General features: G+C 39.5%; 1 protein-coding gene across 1 annotated transcript in view; it reads left to right on the top strand.

The window, feature by feature from the left end:
• The window catches only part of EML6 (EMAP like 6), a 280,775-nt gene that overhangs the window by 87,175 nt on the left and 166,675 nt on the right, over positions 1 to 26,925 (top strand). Inside the window, exons 2-5 of the mRNA XM_027131630.1 lie at positions 11,748 to 11,986; positions 13,342 to 13,533; positions 17,034 to 17,132; positions 26,393 to 26,461. Coding sequence (XP_026987431.1) covers positions 11,748 to 11,986; positions 13,342 to 13,533; positions 17,034 to 17,132; positions 26,393 to 26,461 — 599 coding nt within the window. The remainder of the gene's footprint in view (positions 1 to 11,747; positions 11,987 to 13,341; positions 13,534 to 17,033; positions 17,133 to 26,392; positions 26,462 to 26,925) is intronic.

The raw sequence follows: 26,925 nt of genomic DNA on the forward strand, positions 1-26,925 counted from the left end.
ATTGTCTTGATTACTGTAGCTTTGTAGTATAGTCTGAAGTCAGGGAGTGTGATTCCTCCAGCTCCACTTTTTTCCCCTCAAGATTGCTTTGGCTATTCAGGGTCTTTTGTGTTTCCATGCAGATTTTAAGATTTTTTTGTTCTAGTTCTGTAAAAAATGCCACTGGTAATTTGATAGGGATTGCATTGAATATGTAGATTGCTTTGGGTAGTATAGTCATTTTCACAGTGTAGATTCTTCCAATCCAAGAACATGGTATATTTCGCCATCTGTTTGTGTCATCTTTGATATCTTTCATCAATGTCTTATAGTTTTCTGAGTACAGGTCTTTTACCTCCTTAGGTAGGTTACCTTTGTTTTTTTTTTTTTTTGCGGTACAAGGGCCTCTCCCGTTGCAGAGCACAGGCTCCGGACGCACAGGCTCAGCAGCCATGGCTCACGGGCCCAGCCGCTCCGCGGCATGTGGGATCTTCCCAGACCGGGGCACAAACCCGTATCCACTGCATCGGCAGGCGGACTCTGAACCACTGCACCACCAGGGAAGCCCTACCTTTGTTTTTAATATAATTTATTTAGTTGCAAGTTTATATAATTTAATTGTAAACAGTGGCTGTGTTTAACAACTGATATTCAAAATTTTTGAAATTTAACAACCAGTTCTTGCTGGCTCCAGCATGCTGCTGCATGCTTTGATCTCAGGCAGCCAAACTACTATGCCCTTAGCCATTCTTTTATGTGGTATTAAGGTATTACTAGAATATGTTTCCATACCAATACCCGTGTGGCAACACTCAGCATGCAAGAGTTATTGTGTGTCTTTATTTTTCTAAATCACATTAATTCTCATTAGATGTACCACTCATCAAGGTTGTTGAGAAGTCCAATTTGAGGGACCACTGCTCAACCACGGATTATACAGGTACCCATGGGCTTACACAGTTCAGGGACAATGGCAGTGGACCCTGGTGGTCTGTTGACATTGCTCTCACTCCAAATGTCCTGCCCAGGCCCACCTAGAGGGCCTCTCTGTGGTGTGAGATGAGATCACAGTCCCAGTGGTGGTACTCCAGTGCCAAGTGCAGCTCTGGGGGCAAGGACTGAAGCACAGCCACCCCCATCTGAGGTCCCACTACCACCAGCCCACTATTTTCAAAGAAGTCTTCCTTTGCCTTTTCTTTCTCACAGGTGAGCATCCACTGAGGTTGGGCCACTACCTCTTCAGCCCAGAAAGCAGCAGCCTCCCCCGCTGCTCTCAGACAGTCCAGCCTAATCATCACTTTGATGCACTTATACCTCCAACACTGGAAAATTCTCTCAGGGTTATTTTCAGAGAAGGGAGAGACAAGGCTTTCATGCTTTCCTGGTGAGACTACTGGAAAAAAAAAAAGCTACTACCGTATAAAGTTATTACTGAGAGAATCCCTAAAGCAGCCTGAGCAAAAATGAAATAAGGCTTTAAAAAGCAAAGTCCAAATCATGAACATTTTTTAAATGCTGCACTTGGAACAAGTACTCAAATATAATTTTTTTTTTTGCCTTCAGGAATTGAGAATGATTAGTGTTGTTGAGAGTTTTTTGTTTAACCTCATAAGGCTACCTCTTTTCATGACCCTGTTAATTCTCATTTTCTCCCCACACAACATATTGGGAAATCTTCCTGATCTTATCTGACATCAGAAAGACATGCTTTTGCCCTTGGAGAAACAAATCAATTCCTTCTCCCCGATAGGGTGATGAAAGTCCTCTGCAGTGCTTTCTATTGCTATGGCAACAGAAGATGGGATTTCCCAATGGAACCAGATTTATATATACACAGAGAAAAGCAGTTCTTTAAAAGCTTGGTCCCTTTTTTGTTGCCATGTGTACAATACAATCAATGCAATAAACTACCAAGGAAAGGACACCAAACCTTTTTATGTAGGTGTGGAATGAGACCTCCATCGTATTGAGACCCTCAGTGAAAGGGAGTCAATTTTGAAAGTTTTAACACTGTGACATTGCTGTTGTAGCCATAATAATCTGTAAAATTTGTAATGTGCAAGTTTTCTTAGAAAAGCAGAGATTTGGCTTTATGGACTCTCAAATGGAAGACATAAAATATAAGTAAGCGGTATCGATACTTCCAGTCACAGAAAGAACGCAACACTATGTTATGGTAAAGAAGACAATGGGAAGCCCAGAGTGGACCAGATATTTTGTGTAGTGGTGGTACTTTCCACTTCTGTAATTTCTTCACGGAAGAACACAACAATTGGCCATTTCTGAAGAAATCTTATCAGAAGGAATTCAGGGGGCATGATAGTTTTCATCACGGCCCCTTAATAGGATAAGGAGACACACCCTCCTATAATCTGTTGGTTGATCTAAAGGCAATACTTAGGGTAGCTTCTTATGCTTAGGGCATCTCTGTAGGAGAAGGAAAGAGCAGTTTTGAAGTATGCAGTAGGGGGCCAATTTGGAATCTGTACCTATCTATCTATCTATCTATCTATCTCATTTAAACGCTTCTGAACTAAAATTCCAAATATGTTTTGGGATTAGATGAAAGCAGATCCTGCTCAAAACAACTTTTCATGAAATTCTTGAATTCCTAAATGCAGAGAAGTGAGAAGTGAATATAGATACTTTGATGGTAGCTTCAAATATGCTTATTAAATAAATGCTCCTGTAACTGCACCCTTATTACCAATACCTGATGTGCAAATCCAGTGATTAAGGTTGCTGGGGTTTTCCCCTGCTTTCTTATGAGGATTAAAAACTGCTGTTGAATGATATGACATATTTAAAACAAAAGTAAGTAAATGCAACTTGGCTCTGCTCTAAAAGATACACGGATGCTGTCATTCTATTACCCAGGTGGAAGGAGTGAAGTTTCTGGGAAGCTGATGGGAAAATGGCAAAGTGAGTAGAGGTGGTTGTCTGTTTGCCCTGATCTTGCCGTGGACGTGGATAAATAGGAACATTATGAGTCACTGCATTGTTGCATGCAAGCCAGAGAAGTGAGGTCAGAGACTTGGCTTATAAAAGGAGAAAAGGATAATTTTGTTAATCTATTCAAATGGTAAAGGAGGAACTTAGATAAATGGGATATCATGGGCTGGGAAAAGATGGTTTAAAGAACAGTGTTAAAGAAACTTCTGGGGAAAAAAATCCAGTATGGACATTTTCATAAATGTGATAAATTTATGTGCTTTAAGATGAACGAAAAGGACGATAAAAACCAGAGTAAAAATATTTCAAATCCATAATGGGATGTTTTGGGGTCACCCTGATAATTGAGTAACATACACTGATAAATTATTTTGAAGGCCTCTCTAAAGATTTGTTGAAAGTGTTTTTTTCATTTCCCCCCTCATTCAAGGAATGAGAAAAGTCAAGAATCATGAAATTATAGTTAGAACAATTAACTGGAATAGCAATTTTTTTATTCTTTGTTTTTTAGAACCCCAGAAATTTACCAAGTCTCTCAAGCATTTTTATTAGAAGCTGTAATCACAGCAAAAGAGTTTCATTTGTGTCTCTTGAAAGTGCCTCTCAGCATCTAGGGGAAATATGCTCAATCCTCTTTATTTTCTAGTCCCGGGTAGAACCTGTGCCTGCAGCAGGAGCGAGAGGCAAAACGGCAGCCATGACCATTGGCCTCCTTCACTCCCTCTTCAGCGAGCACCTTGTTTGTTTTTTTTTAACATCTTTTATTGGAGTATAATTGCTTTACAATGGTGTGTTAGTTTCTGCTTTATAACAAAGTGAATCAGCTATACATATACATACATCCCCATATCTCCTCCCTCTTGGTCTCCCTCCCACCCTCCCAATCCCACCCCTCTAGGTGGTCGCAAAGCACCGAGCTGATCTCCCTGTGCTATGTGGCTGCTTCCCACTAGCTATCTATCTTACATTTGGTAGTATCTATATCTCTATGCCACTCTCTCACTTTGTCCCAGCTTACCCTTCCCTCTCCCCGTATCCTCAAGTCCACTCTCTATGTCTGTGTCTTTATTCCTGTCTTGCCCCTAGGTTCTTCAGAACCACTTTTTTTGTTTTAGATTCCATATATATATGTTAGCATATGGTATTTGTTTTCTCTTTCTGACTTATTTCACTCTGTATGACAGACTCTAGGTCCATCAACCTCATTACAAATAACTCAATTTCATTTCTTTTTATGGCTGAGTAATATTCCATTGTATCTATGTGCCACATCTTCTTCATCCATTCATCTGTTGATGGGCACTTAGGCTGCTTCCATGTCCTGGCTAGTGGAAACAGAGCTGCAATGAACATTGTGGTACATGACTCTTTTTGAATTATGGTTTTCTCGGGGTATATGCTCAGGGATTGCTGGGTCATATGGTAGTTCTGTTTTTAGTTTTTTAAGGAACTTCCATACTGTTTTCCATAGTGGCTGTATCAATTTGCATTCCCACCAACAGTGCAAGAGGGTTCTCTTTTCTCCACACCCTCTCCAGCATTTATTGTTTGTACATTTTTTGACGATGGCCATTCTGACTGGTGTGAGGTGATACCTCATTGTACTTTTAATTTGCATTTCTCTAACGATTAGTGATGTTGAGCATCCTTTCATGTGTTTGTTGGCAATCTGTAGGTCTTCTCTGAAGAAATGTCTATTTAGGTCTTCTGCTCATTTTTGGATTGGGTTGTTTGGTTTTTTTTGATATTGAGCTGCATGAGCTGCTTATAAATTTTGGAGATTAATCCTTTGTTAGTTGCTTCATTTGCATATATTTTCTCCCATTCTGAGGGTTGTCTTTTCATCTTGTTTATGGTTTCCTTTGCTGTGCAAAAGCTTTTAAGTTTCATTAGGTCCCATTTGTTTATTTTTGTTTTTATTTCCATTTCTCTAGGAGGTGGGTCAAAAAGATTCTTGCTATGATTTATGTCATAGAGTGTTCTGCCTATGTTTTCCTCTAAGAGTTGTATAGTATCTGGCCTTACATTTAGGTCTTTAATCCATTTTGAGTTTATTTTTGTGTATGGTGTTAGGGAGTGTTCTAATTTCATTCTTTTACATGTAGCTGTCCAGTGGTCCCAGCACCACTTATTGAAAAGGCTATCTTTTCTCCATTGTATATTCTTGCCTGCTTTATGAAAAATAAGGTGACCATATGTACATGGGTTTATCTCTGGGCTTTCTGTCCTGTTCCATGGATCTATAATCTGTTTTTGTGCCAGTACCATACTCTCTTGATTACTGTAGCTTTGTAGTATAGTCTGAAGTCAGTGAGCCTGATTCCTCCAGTTCCATTTTTCTTTCTCAAGATTGCTTTGGCTGTTCAGGGTCTTTTGTGTTTCCATACAGATTGTGAAATTTTTTTTTCGAGTTCTGTGAAAAATGCCATTGGTAGTTTGATAGGGATCGCATTGAATCTGTAGATTGCTTTGGGTAGTACAGCCATTTTCACAGTATTGATTCTTCCAATCCAAGAACATGGTATATCTCTCCATCTGTTTGTATCATCTTTAATTTCTTTCATCAATGTCTTCTAGTTTTCCGCATACAAGTCTTTTGTCTCCGTAGGTAGGTTTATTCCTAGGTATTTTATTCTTTTTGTTGCAGTGGTAAATGGGAGGGTTTCCTTATTTTATCTTTCAGATTTTTCATCATTAGTGTATAGGAATGCAAGAGATTTCTGTGCATTAATTTTGTATCCTGCTACTTTACCAAATTCATTGATTAGCTCTAGTAGTTTTCTGGTAGCATCTTTAGGATTCTCTATGTATAATATCATGTCATCTGCAAACAGTGACAGCTTTACTTCTTCTCTTCCAATTTGGATTCCTTTTATTTCTTTTTCTTCTTTCATTGCTGTGGCTAAAAATTCCAAAACTATATTGAATAATAGTGGTGAGAGTGGACAGCCTTTTCTTGTTCCTGATCTTAGAGGAAATGGTTTCAGTTTTTCACTATTGAGAAAAATGTTGGCTGTGGGTTTGTCATATATGGCCTTTATTATGTTGAGGAAAGTTCCCTCTATGCCTGCTTTCTGGAGGGTTTTTATCATAAATGGGTGTTGAATTTTGTTGAAAGCTTTTTCTGCATTTATTGAGATGATCATATGGTTTTTCTCCATCAGTTTGTTAATATGGTGTATCATATTGATTGATTTCCATATATTGAAGAATCCTTACATTCCTTGATAAACCCCGCTTGATTTTAGCGTACGATCCTTTTAATGTGCTGTTGGATTCTGTTTCCTAGTATTTTGTTGAGGATTTTTGCATCTGTGTTCATCCGTGATACTGGCCTGTACTTTTCTTTCTTTGTGACATCTTTGTCTGGTTTTGGTATCAGGGTGATGGTGACCTTGTAGAATGACTTTGGGATTGTTCCTCTCTCTGCAATTTTTTCGAAGAGTTTGAGAAGGATAGGTGTTAGCTCTTCTCTAAATGTTTGATAGAATTCGCCTGTGAAGCCATCTGGTCCTGGGCTTTTGTTTGTTGGAAGATTTTTAATCACAGCCTCAATTTCAGTGCTTGTGATTGATCTGTTTATATTTTTTATTTCTTTCTGGCTCAGTCTCACAAGGTTGTGCTTTTCTAAGAATTTGTCCATTTCTTCCAGGTTGTTGATTTTATTGGCATAGTGTTGCTCGTAGTAATCTCTCATGATCTTTTGTATTTCTGCAGTGTCAGTTGTTACTTCTTCTTTTTCATTTCTAATTCTATTGATTTGAGTCTTCTCCCTTTTATTCTTGATGAGTCTGGCTAATGGTTTATCAATTTTGTTTATCTTCTCAAAGAACCAGCTTTTAATTTTATTTATCTTTGCTATTGTTTCTTTCATTTCGTTTTCATTTATTTCTGATCTGATCTTTATGATTTCTTTCCTTCTGCTAACTTCGGGGTGTTTTTGTTCTTCTTTCTCTAATTGCTTTAGGTGTAAGGTCAGGTTGTTTATTTGAGATGTTTCTTGTTTCTTGAGGTAGGAATGTACTGCTATAAATTTCCCTCTTAGAACTGCTTTTGCTGCATCCCATAGGTTTTGGGTTGTCGTGTTTTCATTGTCATTTGTTTCTAGGTATTTTTTGATTTCCTCTTTGATTTCTTCAGTGAGCTCTTGGTTCTTTAGTAGTGTATTGTTTAGCCTCCATGTGCTTGTATTTTTTACGGATTTTTTCCTGTAATTCATATCTAGTCTCATAGCATTGTGGTCAGAAAAGATACTTGATATGATTTCAATTTTCTTAAATTTACCAAGGCTTGATTTGTGACCCAAGATATGTTCTATCCTGAAGAATGTTGCATGAGCACTTGAGAAGAAAGTGTATTCTGTTGTTTTTAGATGGAATGTCCTATAAATGTCAATTAAATCTGTCTGGTCTACTGTGTCATTTAAAGCTTGTGTGTCTTTATTAATTTTCTCTGTGGATGATCTCCATTCGTTTAAGTGAGGTGTTAAAGTCCCCTGCTATTATTGTGTTACTGTCAATTCCTCTTTTATAGCTGTTACCAGTTGCCTTATGTATTGAGGTGCTCCTATGTTGGGTACATATATATTTATAATTGTTATATCTTCTTCTTGGTTTGATCCCTTGATCATTATGTAGTGTCCTCCTTGTCTCTTGTAACATTCTTTATTTTAAAGTCTATTTTGGGGCTTCCCTGGTGGCACAGTGGTTGAGAGTCCACCTGCCAGTGCAGGGGACACGGGTTCGTGCCCTGGTCTGGGAAGATCCCACATGCCACGGAGCGGCTGGGCCCATGAGCCATGGCCGCTGAGCCTGCGCGTCCAGAGCCTGTGCTTTGCAACAGGAGAGGCCACAACAGTGAGAGGCCCATGTACCGCAAAAAAAAACAAAAAACAAAAAACAAAAAAAGTCTATTTTGTCTGATATGAGAACTGCTACTCCAGCTTTCTTTTGATTCCCCTTTGCATGGAATATCTTTTTCCGTCCCCTCAGTTTCAGTCTGTATATGTCCCTAGGTCTGAAGTGGGTCTCTTGTAGACAGCATATATATGAGTCTCATTTTTGTATCAAGCCAGTCTATGTCTTTTTTTGGAGCATTTAATCCATTTACATTTAAGGTAATTATTGATATATATGTATGTTCGTATTACATTTTCTTAATTGTTTTGGGTTTGTTATTGTAGGTCTTTTCCTTCTCTTGTGTTTCCTGCCTAGAGAAGTTCCTTTAGCATTTATTGTAGAGCTGGTTTGGTGGTGCTGAATTCTCTTAGCTTTTGCTTGTCTGTAAAGCTTCTAATTTCTCCATCAAATCTGAATGAGTTCCTTGCTGGGTAGAGTAATCTTGGTTGTAGGTTTTAGCCTTTCATCACTTTAAATATGTCCTGCCACTCTCTTCCGGCTTGCAGAGTTTCTGCTGAAAGGTCAGCTGTTAACATACAGGGGAATCCCCATAAGGTTATTTGTTGTTTTTCCCTTGCTGCTTTTAATATTTTTTCTTTGTATTTATTTTTGATAGTTTGATTAATATGTGTCTTGGCATGTTGTTCCTTGGCTTTATCCTGTATGGGACTCTCTGTCCTTCCTTGACTTGATTGACTATTTCCTTTCCCATATTAAGGAAATTTTCAACTATAATCTCTTCAAATATTTTCTCAGTCCCTTTCTTTTTCTCTTCTTCTTCTGGGACCCCTATAATTCAAATGTTGGTGTGTTAAATGATGTCCTAGAGGTCTCTGAGACTGTCCTCAATTCTTTTCATTCTTTTTCTTTATTCTGCTCTGCAGTGGTTATTTGCACTATTTTATTTTCCAGGTCACTTATCCGTTCTTCTGCCTCAATTATTCTGCTATTGATTCCTTCTAGAGAATTTTTAATTTCATTTATTGTGTTGTTCATCATTGTTTGTTTGCTCTTTAGTTCTTCTAGGTCCTTGTTAAACGTTTCTTGTATTTTCTCCATTCTATTTCCAAGATTTTGGATCATCTTTACTATCATTACCCTGAATTCTTTTTCAGGTAGACTGCCTATTTCCTATTCATTTGTTTGGTCTGGTGGATTTTTACCTTGCTCCTTCATCTGTGTGTGTTTCTCTGTCTTCTCATTTTGCTTAACTTACTGTGTTTGGGGTCTCCTTTTTGCAGGCTGCAGGTTCGTAGTTCCCATTGTTTTTGGTGTCTGCCCCCAGTGACTAAGGTTGGTTCAGTGGGTTGTGTAGGCTTCCTGGTGGAGGGGACTGGTTCCTGTGTTCTGGTGGATGAGGCTGGATCTTGTCTTTCTGGTGGGCAGGACCGAGTCCGGTGGTGTGTTTTGGGGTATCTGTGACCTTAACATGATTTTAGGCAGCCTCTCTGCTAATGGGTGCGGTTGTGTTCCTGTCTTGCTAGTTGTTTGGCATAGGGTGTCCAGCACTGTAGCTTGCTGGTCGTTGAGTGGAGGTGGGTCTTAGCATTGAGATGGAGATCTCTGGGAGATCTTTCGCCGTTTGGTATTACATGGAGCCGGGAGGTCTCTGGTGGACCAATGTGCAGAACTCGGCTCTCCCTCCTCAGAGGCACAGGCCTGACACCCGGCCAGAGCATCAAGACCCTGTCAACCACATGGCTTCCTTCAACCAAGAAATGTTATTTTTGTCATTTTCAAAATGCTCAGCTGTTCTGACTTTTATCTTTTCCAGCTCAGTTTCTGACATCTGTTTGTTCCCAAGGGAGGGGGCCCAAGGCATGGGATGGGGGAGCAGCATGGTGACGCTCTGGCCATCCTCCCTTCTCACCTCTCGATGTCCAGCATTCCTCTCGCAAGCACCTTGTTAATGCTTACTCTGCCACGATGTTCCAGGAACCATGTAGAGTGATAGAAACAGCCCTTGCCCTCATGGAACAGACAGTCTCATCAAATCCTCTTCTTCATAGCTCTTGGGACTTCAGGTGTGGTGTAAACCTGGGGAGTCTCTTTGGCAGAGACTAAGGTCGAGTTAAGGCCATCTTTTTCCCAGGATCGGGTTTCAGACTCTAATGCTGCCAAGCTCTGTGATTTATCAACCCAGTTGCCTAAGCAAAAAGCTGTCAGGTTTGACATGTTCAAGCTTTTCCTTAGCCTCAAACACCCTCACCCTGTCTCTCTCTTGCTCTCTTTCCCTTACATATCTCTTGACTCTTCTTCTCCCTCCTCTCTGCCCCTGTCGTACCTCACTCTCTCTCACCTAGTCTCTGGCCTCTCTGCTTCCTCTCTTAACAGCCCTCACCCATCTGTTCTTCCCACTGTTCCTCACTGCTACTAGGGTTACCTTCCTGACATGTGAAACTATTTATGTTGTATCCTGCTCCTGACTGTCAGTGATGCCCGAACTTTCTGGCCCGATTAAAAGGGCTTTCACGGCTGCCCTGGCCTGCCCGTTATTATTTTATACGTCTGTCCTTCCTTTTAAGGTGGGCTTCTTGAGAGAAGGGCAGTGTATTTTCTGTTATCTATGGCACCACCTGACATTTCATAGGTCCTTAAATAAGGGTTTGTTGAATGAATGAACTAAAATACACTAAATTGTCATAGGGTTTTCATAAGACTGCTTCCATCCACTATTTTAATGAAACAAGTATGACACTCCATAATCTACTTGCAATTTTCTAGGACATCTAGAAAGTATCAAGGACCAGAGGTATCCCAGCAAAATTGATATTGAGGGGGTACTTTTATACTTTATTGGTCTTCTCTCACCAACTGTGAATGCTGAAGTGTTCTACAAGCTTAAAATGTTTTAAAGCCTCTAAGAGTCACCTATTGTGAAAAAGCTACCCTTTTATGTGTGTCTTCTTTTTATTTTACTCCTCATAACGATCCCAGAGGATATATTTTCCAGCAAGTACTAAGATGGCCAACTCAGATTCGGGGCACCGAGGTGTTTCTCATCCCAGCCCATCCTCTCCTCCCTTCCCCTCCATCAAGACCCACGTTCACTCCCATCACAGCTGAAGCCAGGAAATCACCTGCACCTTGTTTGCCTTCCCGGGAAACCCCACACTCTCCCGTCCAGAGCAGGCCCGGGCCCATAGACTCCCTGACAGAGTTCGAAAGAGGAGCACGTTTCCTGATGGAGGGGCTTGCTTGGAGAGGCCGGCTCACCCATCGCAGGGCGCAGGCAGTTGGACTGGGTCAGAAAGGGAGAGCAATGCCTGAGGTGGTGCTGCAGGGGAAAGGCTTGAGGAAAAGGCAGCCATGGTCTCCTGGGGTGAATTCTAGACAGCTCGCTGCTGCCAGGAGGAACAACTGGCCCCCCGAGGATGTGCAGTGACATGGTGCATAAGGGTTGCTGCAGCCTTGGACCATGGCAGATACTGGATTTGTCCTTCCTCTTCCTGAAAGATGATAGACTTTCGGCCCACCTGCGTGCATTTCACTCCCAAGTTCTGAACTCAGGCAGTCTCCCCACTGCACAGCCTTTGGGCCACAGCCTGGTCCCCAGCGCCTGGCCAGGCCCCTGGGGAGAGTGCCCTGTGACTATGGCTGGCGGTGGGGGGTAGGGGGTGGGGGGAGGGCAGGTGAGGCAGATTGAGATTTGCTTGATTGGTGGTGTGAGCCAAACTCCTTTCTGACTGGAGCGTCCTCACTGGCACCTGGAGCACGCAGGTGTCTCTCATCCCAGGAAGCCTCCGCCTCCGCAGAACTCCCGAGATCTCGTGAGATGGGGCTGTTTCTTGGAAGGGCGGTGGCGGCAGAAGTGCCTGCGCCTGATTCCTGTGAGACGCCCCGAAGGTCAACGCTCCCAATCCATCCTCTTCCTCCCCCTCCATCTGGACCCACACTCACCCTCCCCCCACTCTGCAGCCCAAACCACAAAGCTCACCCTCCAGGCAGCTCCAACTCCACCCTTTTTGCTTACAAAGAAAAAGGAAAAACCAAAACTCGATGAAGCATCCAGCCTCGTAGGGAGAGTGCAAGTGGAGCCGACCTCCAGCTTAGGAGGCATCACGGGGACTGAAGACCTGTGGATGGGGGCACTGGGAGCTCCTGGGAAGGCCAGCTGCACCCCGGCGCCAGGGTACAAGGGCCTGGGAGCACCGACGGTAAGGAAAGGGAGCCAGCACTCGGGGTCCTGTGCAAAAGATGGTACTAGGTTTGGTGGGAGACCCAGGAAGTGAGCACAGTGGGATGAGAGACACCAGAACAGACTGTGGGGCTTGGTGGTTGCAGAATTGGGGGCGGGGGGAGAAGCAGAAAGTAGTTTGTTTCTAAAAGGAACACCCGTATCAACAGAGACGTGCCTATGTTGGTTGTATCTGTCGCCAGTTACACAAATAATGATGATAATGAAACTTGAGTACTTACTCTGTGCTAACTGCTCTGTATTCATTATATCATCTATTTTCATATGTTATCTTCATTTCATAGATGAGGAACCTGAGGGCAAAAGAGATCAAGTAATATGTCCAAGGAACTAGAGGTATTGAGGGGCAGCCAATGTGCAAATCCAGGTGTAAATCCAAATGCTCTGATTCCAGAGCATATATTCTTATCAAAATCAAGCTGAAAATTGAAAAGGAAAAAACAATTCTGCTTCTGTTAACTGTAAACAGATGCTGAAATTGAAAAGGAAAAAAGTTCTACTTTTGTTTATTGTGTAAACAGTCATCTGATAGTTTTTTACATAGGTCTTTCGTTTAATTCCCAACACCTGTTTTTAGAAAGGCACAACTCCTTTACACAACGAATTTAAAACGTTCGAGTGATTTCTCATCTAGGAGTAATAATGATTACATTTCTCCCTCTTAACTGCTACAGATTCCTTGAAATTCTAGTTGGCATTTGACAGTTTTATTTTGATTGCACTACAGTTGTAGGAAAAATTCTACACAAACCACAGGCATAGTAATTTGTGGTTCTCTTAGTGTCACAGTGATTTGTGTAAAATAGAAATTTTCATTTAAAATACATAATCTATGGCAGCAGATACAGAAACAGCACTTGACTCTGAAACCCCCCTCCATGCTTTGAAATCCTAATGAGGATGGTATCCAGAGCTTCTGCAAGCAGGTTTAATTAATTCTGAGAAGTACGCTTTCTCCTGGCAACAGCATTTTTTTCCCCAATTTAAAGTCAAAAGTTAATTTGAAAGCTAAGTAATATTTTCAAAATCAGTAAGTAAATACCATAACATAAGGCAATGATAGAACATAGAATCACAGAATTATAACAGTTGTCTGATTTTCAAGGTTACCAAGCGGGTAAGATGAGATGAAATTATTGTTAAACTGTGCTAAGCCTCTCTTGGCCAAAGTTGAATGTTTCTATTAGACCAATCAGCCAATTCATTACTTGGGCGACAGTTTGGACTCTTTCTCTTGGGATTATCTTGTTAGATGATTAAAATGAGCAATGTGGATAAAAGATGATCAATGTTTTTCTTAACTTTGTTCAATAGGAAGATGTGAAAGAGGCCTTTTTCTTTTTCAGCCTTGCCTTACACCCAGATAAAACCCTTGTTGCAACTGGCCAAGTGGGGAAGGAGCCATATATATGTATATGGGACTCCTATAATGTCCAGACTGTGTCTATTCTGAAAGATGTCCATACACATGGAGTCGCCTGCCTGGCTTTCGACTCGGATGGACAGGTATGTATCTTTTTGCATTTTCTTTTTCTTTAATGACTTCTCACAAGTCACCTAGAATTATAATGCACATAGCGTATAGGCTCAGAAGGTCTATCAGCCCTCCCTATCTCCCCTTGTCAGCCTCTTAGAATCCTCATATGTTTGGTCCTTTTCCACACTCATGGTACTGAGATCCAGCTCTGGATAGGACCTAGTTTTGGTTCCCCCAGTCTCACTATTAGGTTAAAAAGCCCCCAGAAAGGAAGTTGTGAACTTCATGTTGATTGGGTTCATAGTGACTCAGTGATTCTACTTTGTCTTCCATTGTTAGCTTCCTATTTGGAATGAGGGTTGGACTGAACCTTTTTCACTGACCTCAAGCCCTGAGTATCTCCTTGGTTCCCCTTGCTTTCAGAAGATAGCATCACCTCCTAATAATTCATTGAGAAGATTCTATTTGATTCTTTAACCTTGAGGTGACTTCTAACTCCTTTCCCCTACCCGCTCACCTCAATTCAAGCAGTCACTGATCCATGTGTATTTATTAGTTTCTTTACAGTGACTCTGACATTCATTCTCTCCTTCCCATTCTCCCTGCCACCATCCTTTAAGTTCCAAATCTGTGTCATGCCTGACAGTTTAAGTAACCTGTCTTCACACAGTCAATTTCTTGCTAATGCATTTCACCAACTGAAAAAGTGTCAGAACGTTGTTTAAAAACAACAGAAGCTTGGAGTACCCACTGAATGAAGTCCACACTTTGTGGCTGGGCATTCTAGGCTGACCAACTTTTCTAGCCTTCTCTTCACTATTCCCTTGCAGTCAAGTTGGATAAGTCAGAGAGATTCCTCTACCAGACCAGGTACCTTGGCACCTCCAGACACTTTCTCATGCTGCCCTCTTCACCTCCAGTGCCCTGCTCACCCTGTTTGCCCCTTAAAGTGATTCATTCTTCCAAGACACTTCATAGGTCTTCATGAAGCCCTCCCAGTCTCCCATTCCAACAAAGTGTCTCTCTTTCTGTGGACTTCCAGATTTGTTAATGTGTTATAGATACCAATTCTATCTCAATTTTTAAAAGATGTTAAAGAGAAGGGAGTGGAAGTGTAAAGGCCTCATTCCTGGCTCCCCTTGCATTCACCTCCTCACGAAGGCCATGCCTTTTCTTCCTAGCCTTCTCCACATTCCTAGGACGCCCTTCCTCTGTCTCTTTGCACTCTTGTGTTAATGCCAGTTAGTTCCTTCAGTCTATTTTTTGGTAAATTTTAGAGTTACTTCTCTAAGTCCATATTGTGGAAAGACCTGTGAAATTATTCATAGAAGATTGACCAAGCTGAGAGTTTGCAGGCAGTTCAGATAGGACTTGACCTGGTTTGGGTCACTTTTTAAACAGTTAAGATTTACTTTGTGTTTTCTGCTATTTTGAGAGAGTAGTGATCATTCTATTCATTTTTCTTTCCAGAATTAGATTCAATACATATATGGACCCCTGGTAAATATGTTTTTGATTTAACTACTCTATAATCTTGTCCAGTTTAGTCAGGATAATGCATAAGTTCTATTGTATATCCAGGTCTAAAGAGAAATAGCTAGATAGTAACGTGTGTTCAGATTTGCAGTTATTGACTTCCTGACTAAACTGAATGAATGTGTCAGGATGCATATGTATGTACAAGTGTAAATGAATGCTTTGATGTGAACTTACATGCACATTCTCTATCTGATTTTGCTTTTCTAGCAAACATTCTTTATCAAAATTCTAGCAAACATTCTTTATCAATGTTCTAGCAAACATTCTTTATCAAAATCACAAGAAAAATGTAATGTAGCAGGGGGAAATCCAGCTGTAACTTTTAGTTCTTTGTTCATTTTATTTTGTGTTAGAATCCTAGCTATTTTTTTAGGTTCCATTTTGAAGGTAGAGACAGGGATGAACTGCATGGTACTTTCACAACTGTCAGTTGAGAAAAATAACCTCCTATTTGTTTGCTGTGATGGATTTCGTGGCTTGTTGATGCCTATTGCTTCAGATCTGCCTTTTTCCCTGGACAGAGTTCACTGGAATCGAGCGATATTTAGAAAATGACAAATGGACCATCACCTCACAAGCATCAAAAGGCAATTGAAATGCTTTTCCGGTAGCGATAGGGCCTGTCACTGCAAATGAACAGAATAGATTTCTTTTGGCTTTTTCTCAGTCTTCTTCACATTTCTTATGTGGGTTTTACTTTAGTGCCCATGTTTATGTTAACTGCTTTTTCTGTTAAAGTAAAGAGAAAAGAAAAAAATAAGCTGAATGGAATTCACCCACTTCAAATTTTCATATATAGATAAAAATACAACCATGTCTTAAAATCATTTCCATTACTGGAACTCTCAATTGAAAATTACAGCAAAGACCTCCTTTCAATAAGCACCTATTTTAAAACCTCCAGCTATATTTTTTTATACTGAATATTCCTAATGGAAGCTACCTTTAGTGAAGAAACCTGAATAATCTCTGCATAACACTAAATGTATTTAGCCATATATGGCTATCTGTCATTGCATATATATGCACGTACACACACACAGTGAAATACATAAGCTCACATACTGTTATACTTGGGTAGTGATGTTTTTAAAACCTTTTGACTTACATTATTTCACTGATCCATACAACAGTACTACTTTGTAGACAGAAAAAATACTTTATACTCATTTTACAGTTGAAAAAACTGAAATTTAAGGAGTTTAATTTTCTAAGGTCTTATGTCTGGCTAATCATGAAGTCAAAAGTGAAGCCAAATCTACTTACTCCCAGCCCAGACCTCTCTTGATTACATAGTTTTGTTTCTATGCTGCTAGAAGCTCTGATTTTGGTGTCCCTAATATGTGTTTTGACCCTGTTAATTTTGTATATACTCAGGTGTGGGATTTTTTTTCCCTTTGAGGACAAGGTCTGATCTGAATCCAATGAATTTAGACTGGGAGATGAAGTACCAGAGTACTTTTACTAAAACTATGTATCCTTCTGTAGTCACTCCAAATGTTTGTGAAATTATGAAAATTAAGAAGAATGAAGATAATGTTCATTTATGGGATTTCTTTTCCATGTGTTTGTCAAACCCTTTCATTTTAACAGTTTGGTGAGGCTTTTAGACTACAGAATCCTAGATGCTCTTAAAACCGTATTAAGATCTTAAATTTGAAAATTTAAATCCTGCCTTCTAGTTCTGTTCCTATGATTTCCACTGATAAATCAGAGACTTCATGAGATTTTGCATGTTTCCTATGTTTAAGAAGGACAAATTGGTTGTAGGTTTTAGGTTGTTGAAATTTTAGTATATGCTAATGGAATAATATCTACTGTGATATCTTTAGCTTTGGATTTAAGATGGGTTTTGAGAAATCATTTTTTTCACAAGAAATTCAATACTTAGCCCATAGTAGGTAATAAGAACTATTTATCGAAAGATGGAATGGATAATAGGAAGTTTTCCCATCATTTTCTGGTATTAAATTATTGTTCTTATTCTTAGCGTTTAGCCTCTGTGGGATTGGATGCCAAAAACACAGTCTGCATTTGGGACTGGAGGAAGGGAAAACTTCTGGCCTCAGCCACTGGCCACTCCGACCGGGTAAGAAGACCTTGTTGGATCAAGCCATGCAGGTTTCATTACTGTGAGGGAACTGTGATGTAGCTTCTCAGAGTTGTAGTATTTTTTAAAATAAAATTTTCAAGTGTAGATTCTCCTTCCATATGCAACTTAAAATCTTACTGTTTATAAAAATTAATTTATGATTAGTAGCTCTGTTGGCATGATCTCTTCTGGTGATCAGATGCTTTATTTAAATTGTTACTGTTATTCATAGGCAAAACAGATTTTTGATACTGGCATTTAGCTTCATAAAATAAAAGAAGAATTGAATTTGAAATTATATGCACTGTTTAGGTGTATTCATTTAGAAATGGAAATAGTTGTTAGAAAATAATATTCACAAGGTATGTTTACAAGTGTATACATTTGAATTTCAAATGAATGTAATGACAACTGTGTGATTCTTTGTTATATTCAAGAAACTGGAATATAAATTGTCTGCTTACCATTCATATTGAAGTCATTGTGATCGTAGATGATAATTCCATGTAGCCATAGCTGGCAAGATGGGGTAGGAAGCAGGCATGTGCATTAGCTGGTCAGAAATGTATTTCTCAAGTGTCTGGAATAATTAAAATAATTTGGCTATTTTATTGTCTTGATTTTCTAATTTAAAAAAATGAATTTGCATACTGTCTTACATTGATTCCTAGTTGATCTGTATTTCTGCAAAGTATAACTCCATGCAGAATGAGGCCCTAATTAAATGTAAATTCACTGCCTCTTGATTGGTGTGAACTCTAAAAGATTTCTTTATATGAATGGCATATTCATCTAGGGAGAATTCTCATTTTAAGGGGCCCCCTTAGTTTTTACTGAACATTTGGGCAAATTGTATTCGAGGATTAAGTCCTCAGAAAGTCCAGGAGTGATCAGCAATGGAACGTTAGTGTTGGAAGAGGCCTGGCACCCGTCTGGCGCAATGGTTCCCACCACTGGCTACACATCCTGGGAAGATTTTAGAGTATAGTGATGCTTGGGCTTTACCCCCAGGTGTTGATATTAACTTACTGCTATTTAATTGGTATTAACTTAGTACTTAATAAGCAGGTTGAAAATATTTGTGATTCTTGCATTTGGGTTTTTTTCTACATTAAATTATATCAGTATTTATTCTCTATGTATTAATTTTATTTACTTATTTTTAATATAATTTTAATTTTATATTAAAGTATAATTGATTTACAGTGTTATATTTCAGGTGTACAGCAAAGTGATTCAGTTGTACATATACATATATCCATTCTTTTTCAGATTCTTTTCCAATATAGTTTATTATACAATATTGAGTATAGTTCCCTGTGCTATATAGTAGGTCCTTGTTGATGATCTATTTTATATATAGTAGTGTGTATATGTTAATCTCAAACTCATAACTTATTCCCCCCCCCCACCTTTCCCCTATGGTAACCATAAGTTTGTTTTCGAAGGCTGTGAGCCTGTTTCTGTTTTGTAAATAAGTTCACTTGTATCATTTTTTTAGGTTCCACATATAAGTGATATCATGTGATATTTGTCTTTCTCTGTCTGACTTACATCACTTAGTATGGTAATCTCTAGGTCCATCCATGTTGCTGCAAATGGTATTATTTCATTCTTTTTTATGGCTGAGTAGTATCCCATTGTACTTATACCACATCTTCTTTATCTCTTCCTCTGTTAATGGACATTTAGGTTACTTCCATGTCTTGACTATTGTAAATAGTGCTGCAATGAACATTGGAGTGCATGTATCATTTCGAATCATGGTTTTATCTGGATATATGCCCAGAAGTGGGGTTGCTGGATCATATGGTAGTTCTATTTTTCAGTTGTGTAAGGAACCTCCATGCTGTTCTCCATAGTGGTTTTACCAATTTACATTCTTTCGTACCAATTTACATTCCCACCAACAGTGTGGGGGGGTTCCCTTTTCTCCACACCCTCTCTAGCATTTATTGTTTGTAGAATTTTTCATGATGGCCATTCTGACTGGTGTGAGGTGATACCTCATTGTAGTTTTGATTTGCATTTCTTAATAATTGGTGATGTTGAGCATCTTTTCATGTGCTTTTTGGCCATCTGTATGTCTTCTTTAGAGAAATATCTGTTCAGATCTTCTGCCCTTTTTTTTTTTTTTTGGTTTGTTTGTTTTTTGATATGGAGCTGCATGAGGTATTTGTATATTTTGGGACTAATTCCTTGTTGGTTGCTTCCTTTGCAAATATTTACTCCCATTCTGTGGGTTGTCTTTTCGTTTTGTTTATGGTTTCCTTTGCTGTGCAAAAGCTTTTTAAGTTTCATTAGCCCCCATTTGTTTATTTTTGTTTTTATTTTCATTACTCTGGGAGGTGGATCCAAAAGATCTTGCTGTGATTTATGTCAGAGAGTGTTCTGCCTATGTTTTCCTCTAAGAGTTTTATAGTATCCAGTCTTACATTTAGGTCTTTAACCCATTTTGAGTTTATTTTTGCATATGGTGTTAGGGAGTGTTCTAATTTCATTCTTTTACATGTAGCTGTCCAGTTTTCCCAGCACCACTTATTGAAGAGACTGTCTTTTCTCCATTGTATATTCTTGCTTCCTTTGTTGTAGATCAGTTGACCATAGGTGCAGGGGTTTATTTCTGGACTTTCTATCCTGTTCTATTGATCTATATTTCTGTTTTTGTGCCAGTACCATACTGTTTTGATTACTGCAGATTTGTAGTATAGTCTGAGGTTAGGGAGCCTGATTCCTCCAGCTCTGTTTTTCTTTCTCAGGATGGCTTTGGCTATTCAGGGTCTTTTGTGTTTCCATACAAAGTTAAAACTTTTTTGTTTACCAAATTTATTGATGAGCTCTAGTAGTTTTCTGGTAGCATCTTTAGGATTTTCTATGTATAGTATCATGTTATCTGCAAACAGTGACAGTTTTCCTTCTTTTCCAATTTGGATTCCTTTTATTTTTCTTCTCTGATTGCCATGGCTAGGGCTTCCAAAACTATGTTGAATAAAAATGGCAAGAGTGGATATCCTTGTCTTGTTCCTGATCTTAGAGGAAATGCTTTCAGCTTTTAACCATTGAGAGTGATGTTAGCTGTGGATTTGTCATATATGGCCTTTATTATGCTTAAATAGTTTCCCTCTATGCCCACTTTCTGGAGAGTTTTTATCATAAACCGGTGTTGAATTTTGTCAAAAGGTTTTTCTGCATCTACTGAGGTGATCATAGTTTTTGGTTTTTTTTTAAATTGGAGCATAGTTGCTTTACAATGTTGTGTTAGTTTCTGCTGTACAGCAAAGTGAATCAGCCATATGTATACATATATCCCCTTCCTCCCAGACTTCTTTCCCATCTAGGTCACCACAGAGCACAGAGTAGAGTTCCCTATGCTATACAATAGGTTCTCACTAGTTATCTATTTTATACATAGTAGTGTATATATGTCAATCCCAGTCTCCCACTTCATCTTTGCTACTATTTTTTGAGGATTTTTGTGTCTATATTCATCAGTGATATTGGCCTGTAATTTTCTTTTTCTGTGGTATCTTTGTCTGTTTTTTTGTATCAGGGTGATGGTGGTCTCATAGAATGAATTTGGGAGGGTTCCTTCCTCTGCAATTTTTTGGAAGAGTTTCAGTAGAATAGGTGTTAAGGCTTCTCTAAATGTTTGATAGAATTCACCTGTGAAGCCATCTGGTCCTGGACTTCTGTTTGTTGGAAGATTTTTAATCACAGTTTCAATTTCAGTACTTGTGATTTGTCTGTTCATATTTTCTATTTCTTCCTGGTTCAGTCTTGGAAGGCTATACCTTTCTAAGAATTTGTCCATTTCTTCTAGGTTGTCCATTTTATTGGCATATAGTTGCTTGTAGTAGTCTCTTATGATCCTTTGTATTTCTGTAGTGTCAGTTGTAACTTCTCCTTTTTCATTTCTAATTTTATTGATTTGAGCCCTCTTCCTTTTTTTCTTGATGAGACTGGCTTAAGGCTTGTCAGTTTTGTTTATCTTTTCAAAGAACCAGCTTTTAGTTTCATTGATTTTTGCTATCATTTCCTTCATTTCTTTTTCATTTATTTCTGCTCTGATCTTTATGATTTCTTTCCTTCTACTAACTTTGGGTTTTGTTTGTTCTTTCTCTAGTTGCTTGAGGTGTAAGATTAAGTTGTTTATTTGAAATTTTTCTTGTTTCCTGAAGTAAGATTGTATTGCTATAAACTTCCCTCTTAGAACTGCTTTTGCTGTGTCCCATAGTTTTTGGATTGTCATCTTTTCATTGTCATTTGTCTCCAGGTATTCTTTTATTTCCTCTTTGATTTCTTCAGTGATCCTTTGTTTGTTTAGTAACATATTGTTTAGCCTCCATGTGTTTGTGTTTTTTACAGTTTTGGTGTGTGTGTGTGTGTGTGTGTGATTGATTTCAAATCTCATAGTGTTGTGGTCAGAAAAGATACTTGATATGATTTCAGTATTTTTTAATTTACTGAGGCTTGATTTGTGGCCCAGCATGTGATCTATCCTGGAGAATGTTCCATGTGCATTTGAGAAGAATGTTTATTCTGCTGCTTTCTATAAATATCAATTAAGTCCATCTGGTCAAATGTGTCATTTAAGGCCTGTGGTTCCTTATTGATTTTCTGTCTGGATGATATGTACATTCATGTAAACTGGGGTGTTAAAGCCACTATCACTGTGTTACTGTCGATTTCTGCTTTTACTGCTGTTAGCATTTGCCTTATATATTGAGGTGCTCCTATGTTGGGTGCATATATATTTACAATTGTTATATCTTCTTCTTGGATTGATCCCTTGATCATTATGTAGTGTCCTTCTTTGTCTCTTATAACAGTCTTTAAAGTCTATTTTGTCTGATGTGAGTATTGCTACTCCAGCTTTCTTTTGATTTCCGTTTACATGGGATATTTCCATCACTTCACTTTCAGTCTGCATGTGTCTTTTGGTTGGAGCATTTAATCCATTTACCCTTAAGGTAATTATCCATATGTATGTTCTTATTGCCATCTTGTTAATTGTTTTGGATTTGTTTTTGTAGGTATTTTTCCTTCTCTTTCTCTTTTGTTCTCATGTGATTTGATGACCATCTTTAGTGTTGTGTTTGCATTGCTTTTTATTTTTTGTGTGCGTATCTATTGTAGATTTTTGGTTTGTGGTTCCCATGAGGTGTTTTGGTTTTTTTTTAACATCTTTATTGGAGTATAATTGCCTTACAATGGTGTCTTAGTTTCTGCTTTATAACAAGGTGAGTCAGTTATACAATACCTGTGTTCCCATATCTCTTCCCTCTTGCATCTCCCTCCCTCCCACCCTCCCTACCCCACCCTTCTAGGTGGTCACAAACCACCGAACTGATCTCCCTGTGCTATGCAGCTGCTTCCCACTAGCTAGCTATTTTACATTTGGTAGTGTATATATGTCCATGCCACTCTCTCACTTTGTCACAGCTTACCCTTCCCCCTCCCCATTTCCTCAAGTCCATTCTCTAGTAGGTCTGTGTCTTTATTTCCATCTTACCCCTAGGTTCTTCATGACCTTTTTTTTCTTAGATTACACATATAGGTGTTAGCATACGGTATTTGTTTTTCTCTGTCTGACTTACTTCACTCTGTATGACAGACTCTAGGTCCATCCACCTCACTACAAATAACTCAATTTCATTTATTTTTATGGCTGAGTAATATTCCATTGTATATATGTGCCACATCTTCTTTATCCATTCATCTGTTGATGTACACTGAGGTTGCTTCCATGTCCTGGCTATTGTAAATAGAGCTACAATGAACATATTGGTACATGACTCTATTTGAATTATGGTTTTCTCAGGGTATATGCCCAGTAGTGGGATTGCTGGGTCATATGGTAGTTCTATTTGTAGTTTTTTAAGGAACCTCCATACTGTTATCCATAGTGGCTGTATCAATTTACATTCCCACGAACAGTGCAAGAGTGTTCCCTGTTCTCCACACCCTCTCCAGCATTTATTGTTTCTAAATTGTTTGATGATGGCCATTCTGACCGGTGTGAGATGATATCTCATTGTAGTTTTGATTTGCATTTCTGTAATGATTAATGATGTTGAGCATTCTTTCATGTGTTTGTTGGCAATCTGTATATCTTCTTTGGAGGCCAGAAACTATCAAACTCTTAGAGGAAAATATAGGCAGAACACTCTATGACATAAATCACAGCAAGATCCTTTTTGACCCACCTCCTAGAGAAATGGAAATAAAAATAAAAATAAACAAATGGGACCTAATGAAACTTAAAAGCTTCTGCACAGCAAAGGAAACCATAAAGAAGACCAAAAGACAACACTTAGAATGGGAGAAAATATTTGCAAATGAAGCAACTGACAAAGGATTAATTTCCAAAATTTACAAGCAGCTCATGCAGTTCAATAACAAAAAATCAAACAACCCAATCCAAAAATGGGCAGAAGACCTAAATAGACATTTCTCCCATGAGGTTTTGATATAGCAGTCTATATATATACAAGATTGTTTTCAGTTGCTGGTCTCTTAATTTCAAATGCATTTCCAATATCCTGCATTTGTACTGTCCTCATGGTTGCTGGTTTTGATATCATATTTGTGTGTGGATGTTTTCCTACGTTTACTGTACGTTTGTTTGCCTTTACCGGTGAGCTTTCCCATTCGTAATTTTTTTGTTTCTAGTTGTGACCTTTTCTTTTCCGGCTAGAGAATTTCATTTAGCATTTGTTGTAAAGCTGGTTTGATGGTGTTGAATTCTCTTAGCCTTTGCTTGTTTGTAAAGCTTTTGATTTCTCCACTGAATCTGAATGAGAGCCTTGCTGGGTAGAGTATTCTTGTAGGCTGTAGGTTTTTGCCTTTCATCACTTTAAATATATCATGCCATGCCCTCCTTTTTCAGGTAAATTGACTTCTTTTTCAGGTAGATTGACTTCTTTTTCAGGTAGATTGACCATCTCTACTTCACTTAGTTGTTCTTCTGGGGTTTTATCTTGTTCCTTCATCTGGAATGTATTTCTCTGCCATTTCATTTTGTCTAACTTTCTGTGTTTGTGGTCTCTGTTTCTCAGGCTGCAGGATTGTAATTCTTGCTTCTGGTGTCAGCCCATTGGTGGGTGAGGTTGGTCCAGGGGCTTGTGGAAGCTTTCTTGTAGGAGGAATTAGTGCCTGCCCACTGGTGGGTGGAGCTGCGTCTTGTCCCTCTGATGTCCAGGGCCATGTCAAGGGGTGAATTTATAGGCGATTGTTGGCTCAGGACAACTTTAGGCAGCCTGTCTGCTGATGGGTGCGGCTGTGTTTCCCCCCTACCCCCACCACTGGTTGTTTGGCCTGAGGTATCCCAGCACTGGAGTCTGCAAACTGTTTGGTAGGGCCAGATCTCGGTGCCAAAATGGCAACATCTGGGAGAGCTCACTCCAATAAGGGGTCCCTGGGGCCTCTGCTACCAGTGTCCTTGCCCCCACAGTGAGCCACAGCCAACCACTGCCTCCCCAGGAGACCCTCCAAGACCTGCAGGTAGGTCTGGCCCAGGATCCTATGGAGTCGCTGCTTTGCCCTGGGTCCCAGTGCATATGAAACCTTGTCTGCACCCTCCAAGAGTGGAGTCTCTATTTCCCCCAGTCGTGTGGAGCTCCTGCACTCAAGTCCCACTGGCCTTCAAAGCCAAATGCTCTGGGGGCTCCTCCTCCCAATGCCAGACCCCCAGGCTGGAGAGCCTGACATGGGGCTCAGATCTCATTCCTGTGGGAGAACCTCTGTGATATAATTATTTTCCAGCTTTTGGTCTCCCACCCAGTGGGTATGGCATTTTATTATATCATGAACGTGCCCCTGCTACTGTCTTGTTGTGGCTTCTTTTTTGTCTTTGGGTGTGGAATACCTTTTTTGGTAGGTTCAAGTCTTTTTTGTAGGTGGTTGTTCAGCAGTTAGTTGTGATTTTGGTGTTTTCATGAGAGGAGGTGAGCTCAAGTCCTTCTACTCTACCATCTTGTTTCCTGCTCATACCTTGCATATTGGATATTACTGTTTCTGCTGTTCTGTGATCCCATTATATCTTATCTTCCAAAGTGGTTGAATTGGACTGGATCTCTACATGAATTTCCTGTTGTTTTGCTGATGAACTGTACACTTTCCAGTTACGAGTAGATTGTAAAAAGTACAGTGCTATCTAGTGAGAACTCTGTAATTTTAAGGGCCTAGAATGTTTTAATGAAATACTGCTTTTAGAACACTGTTCTCCCAGACTCCATAATTTGTATCACACAGTTTTACTCTTTATTGTTGATGACAGTATGGATTATTATTGGTTACTTATGGGCAAATGATTATTTTCAAGATTATTTTAGTGGCTAAAATACTTAGCCCCTAGCACTAATTTGTATAATCAGTGCTTTGTAGTCTGCAAGATGATCGTACATACATTATCTTAATTGACCTCACAACAGAACTGAGATGGTGTCATTCATTCATTTTAGAGATGATGAGGTTAAGGTTAGAGATGCTAAGACTTGCCTGAGCTTGCATAGATAAAATGGGTACTTGGACCTTATTCATACTTGGTCCTTAGACCAAGTGTTCTTTCTTCAGAGCTGTTTCTGTGGTCAATACTTGTTCCTTTCTGCCTAATCAAAGGTCCTCCTTCTTTGTCTGATGATTGGAGCAATAGCTTCCTACTTGATGAGAGGTTAGCAGCCTCTTTCTCTAGTCTAGTCTCTGCCCCTACAATTGGTCCTTCTTTCTATTAGAGCTTCACAGAATGTGGTCCATGGACCACCTGCATCAGAATCTCCTGGGCTGTGTTTTAAAATGCATGTGCCTGGACCTAATTTCTGATCCACTAAATCAAAATCTCTGACATGGGCTGGGGGAATATGCACTTTAAACAATTGCCATTCTCTTTGTTTTCACTGTAAAGCTATCTCAAAAGTGTGTTATTAGCATTGTGGAGAGCCACCAAAAATTTGATCAAAAAACTATCCTAAATCATCACAGTTTATTTACCTTGGATGGACGAAGTTAAAAATGTGATACCAGTTCTCAGTGATTGTGGTTAATTATTACTTATTCATTCAGGACTAAGGTAAGTAGACACAAGGTGCTAAAATGTGTATTAGCAATTCCTGACTCATCTCCATAGCCAAGTACTCCATTTGGGTAGGTAACGTTGTGCTCTGAATGTCAGGATAGAGTCTTGGCAATTGGACAGTATCTGAAAGAAAGCAAAAACACATGAATGCTGAACAGAGCAACTTTTTATCTTTTTTAAACAGATTTTTGATATTTCCTGGGATCCATATCAGCCGAACAGAGTGGTTAGCTGTGGAGTGAAACATATAAAGGTAAAGTAGTTATTATAAAGAAATTTTGGTACCTTGTATGAAAATAATTCCAGATGTTTATATATATAATTTGGTGTTGAGAAACTGCTTCAAACTGCTTTTTTCCCCTTAAATTTGGAGGCTTCTTACCTGCATCTCTGATCCCAGAGCACACTAACATCAGCTGATGGGCCTCCTGTTTAGAAATGCAGTATAACAACAATCAAGCGAAGTGCTCAGCAGGCAGCTGAAAAGGAAACTTTATGTTAATTAAATATTATACAGAAGGGCTTCCCTGGTGGCGCTGTGGTTGAGAGTCCGCCTGCCGATGCAGGGGACGCGGGTTCGTGCCCTGGTCCGGGAAGATCTCACATGCCGTGGAGCGGCTGGGCCCGTGAGCCATGGCTGCTGAGCCTGCGCGTCCGGAGCCTGTGCTCCGCAACGGGAGAGGCCACGGCGGTGAGAGGCCCGCGTACCGCAAAATA

Source organism: Aethalodelphis obliquidens, unplaced genomic scaffold (genome assembly GCF_003676395.1).
Source record: "Aethalodelphis obliquidens isolate GAN/ISIS:26980383/991018 unplaced genomic scaffold, ASM367639v1 scaffold40, whole genome shotgun sequence".
In the NCBI taxonomy this organism is placed as follows: Eukaryota; Metazoa; Chordata; class Mammalia; order Artiodactyla; family Delphinidae; genus Aethalodelphis; species Aethalodelphis obliquidens.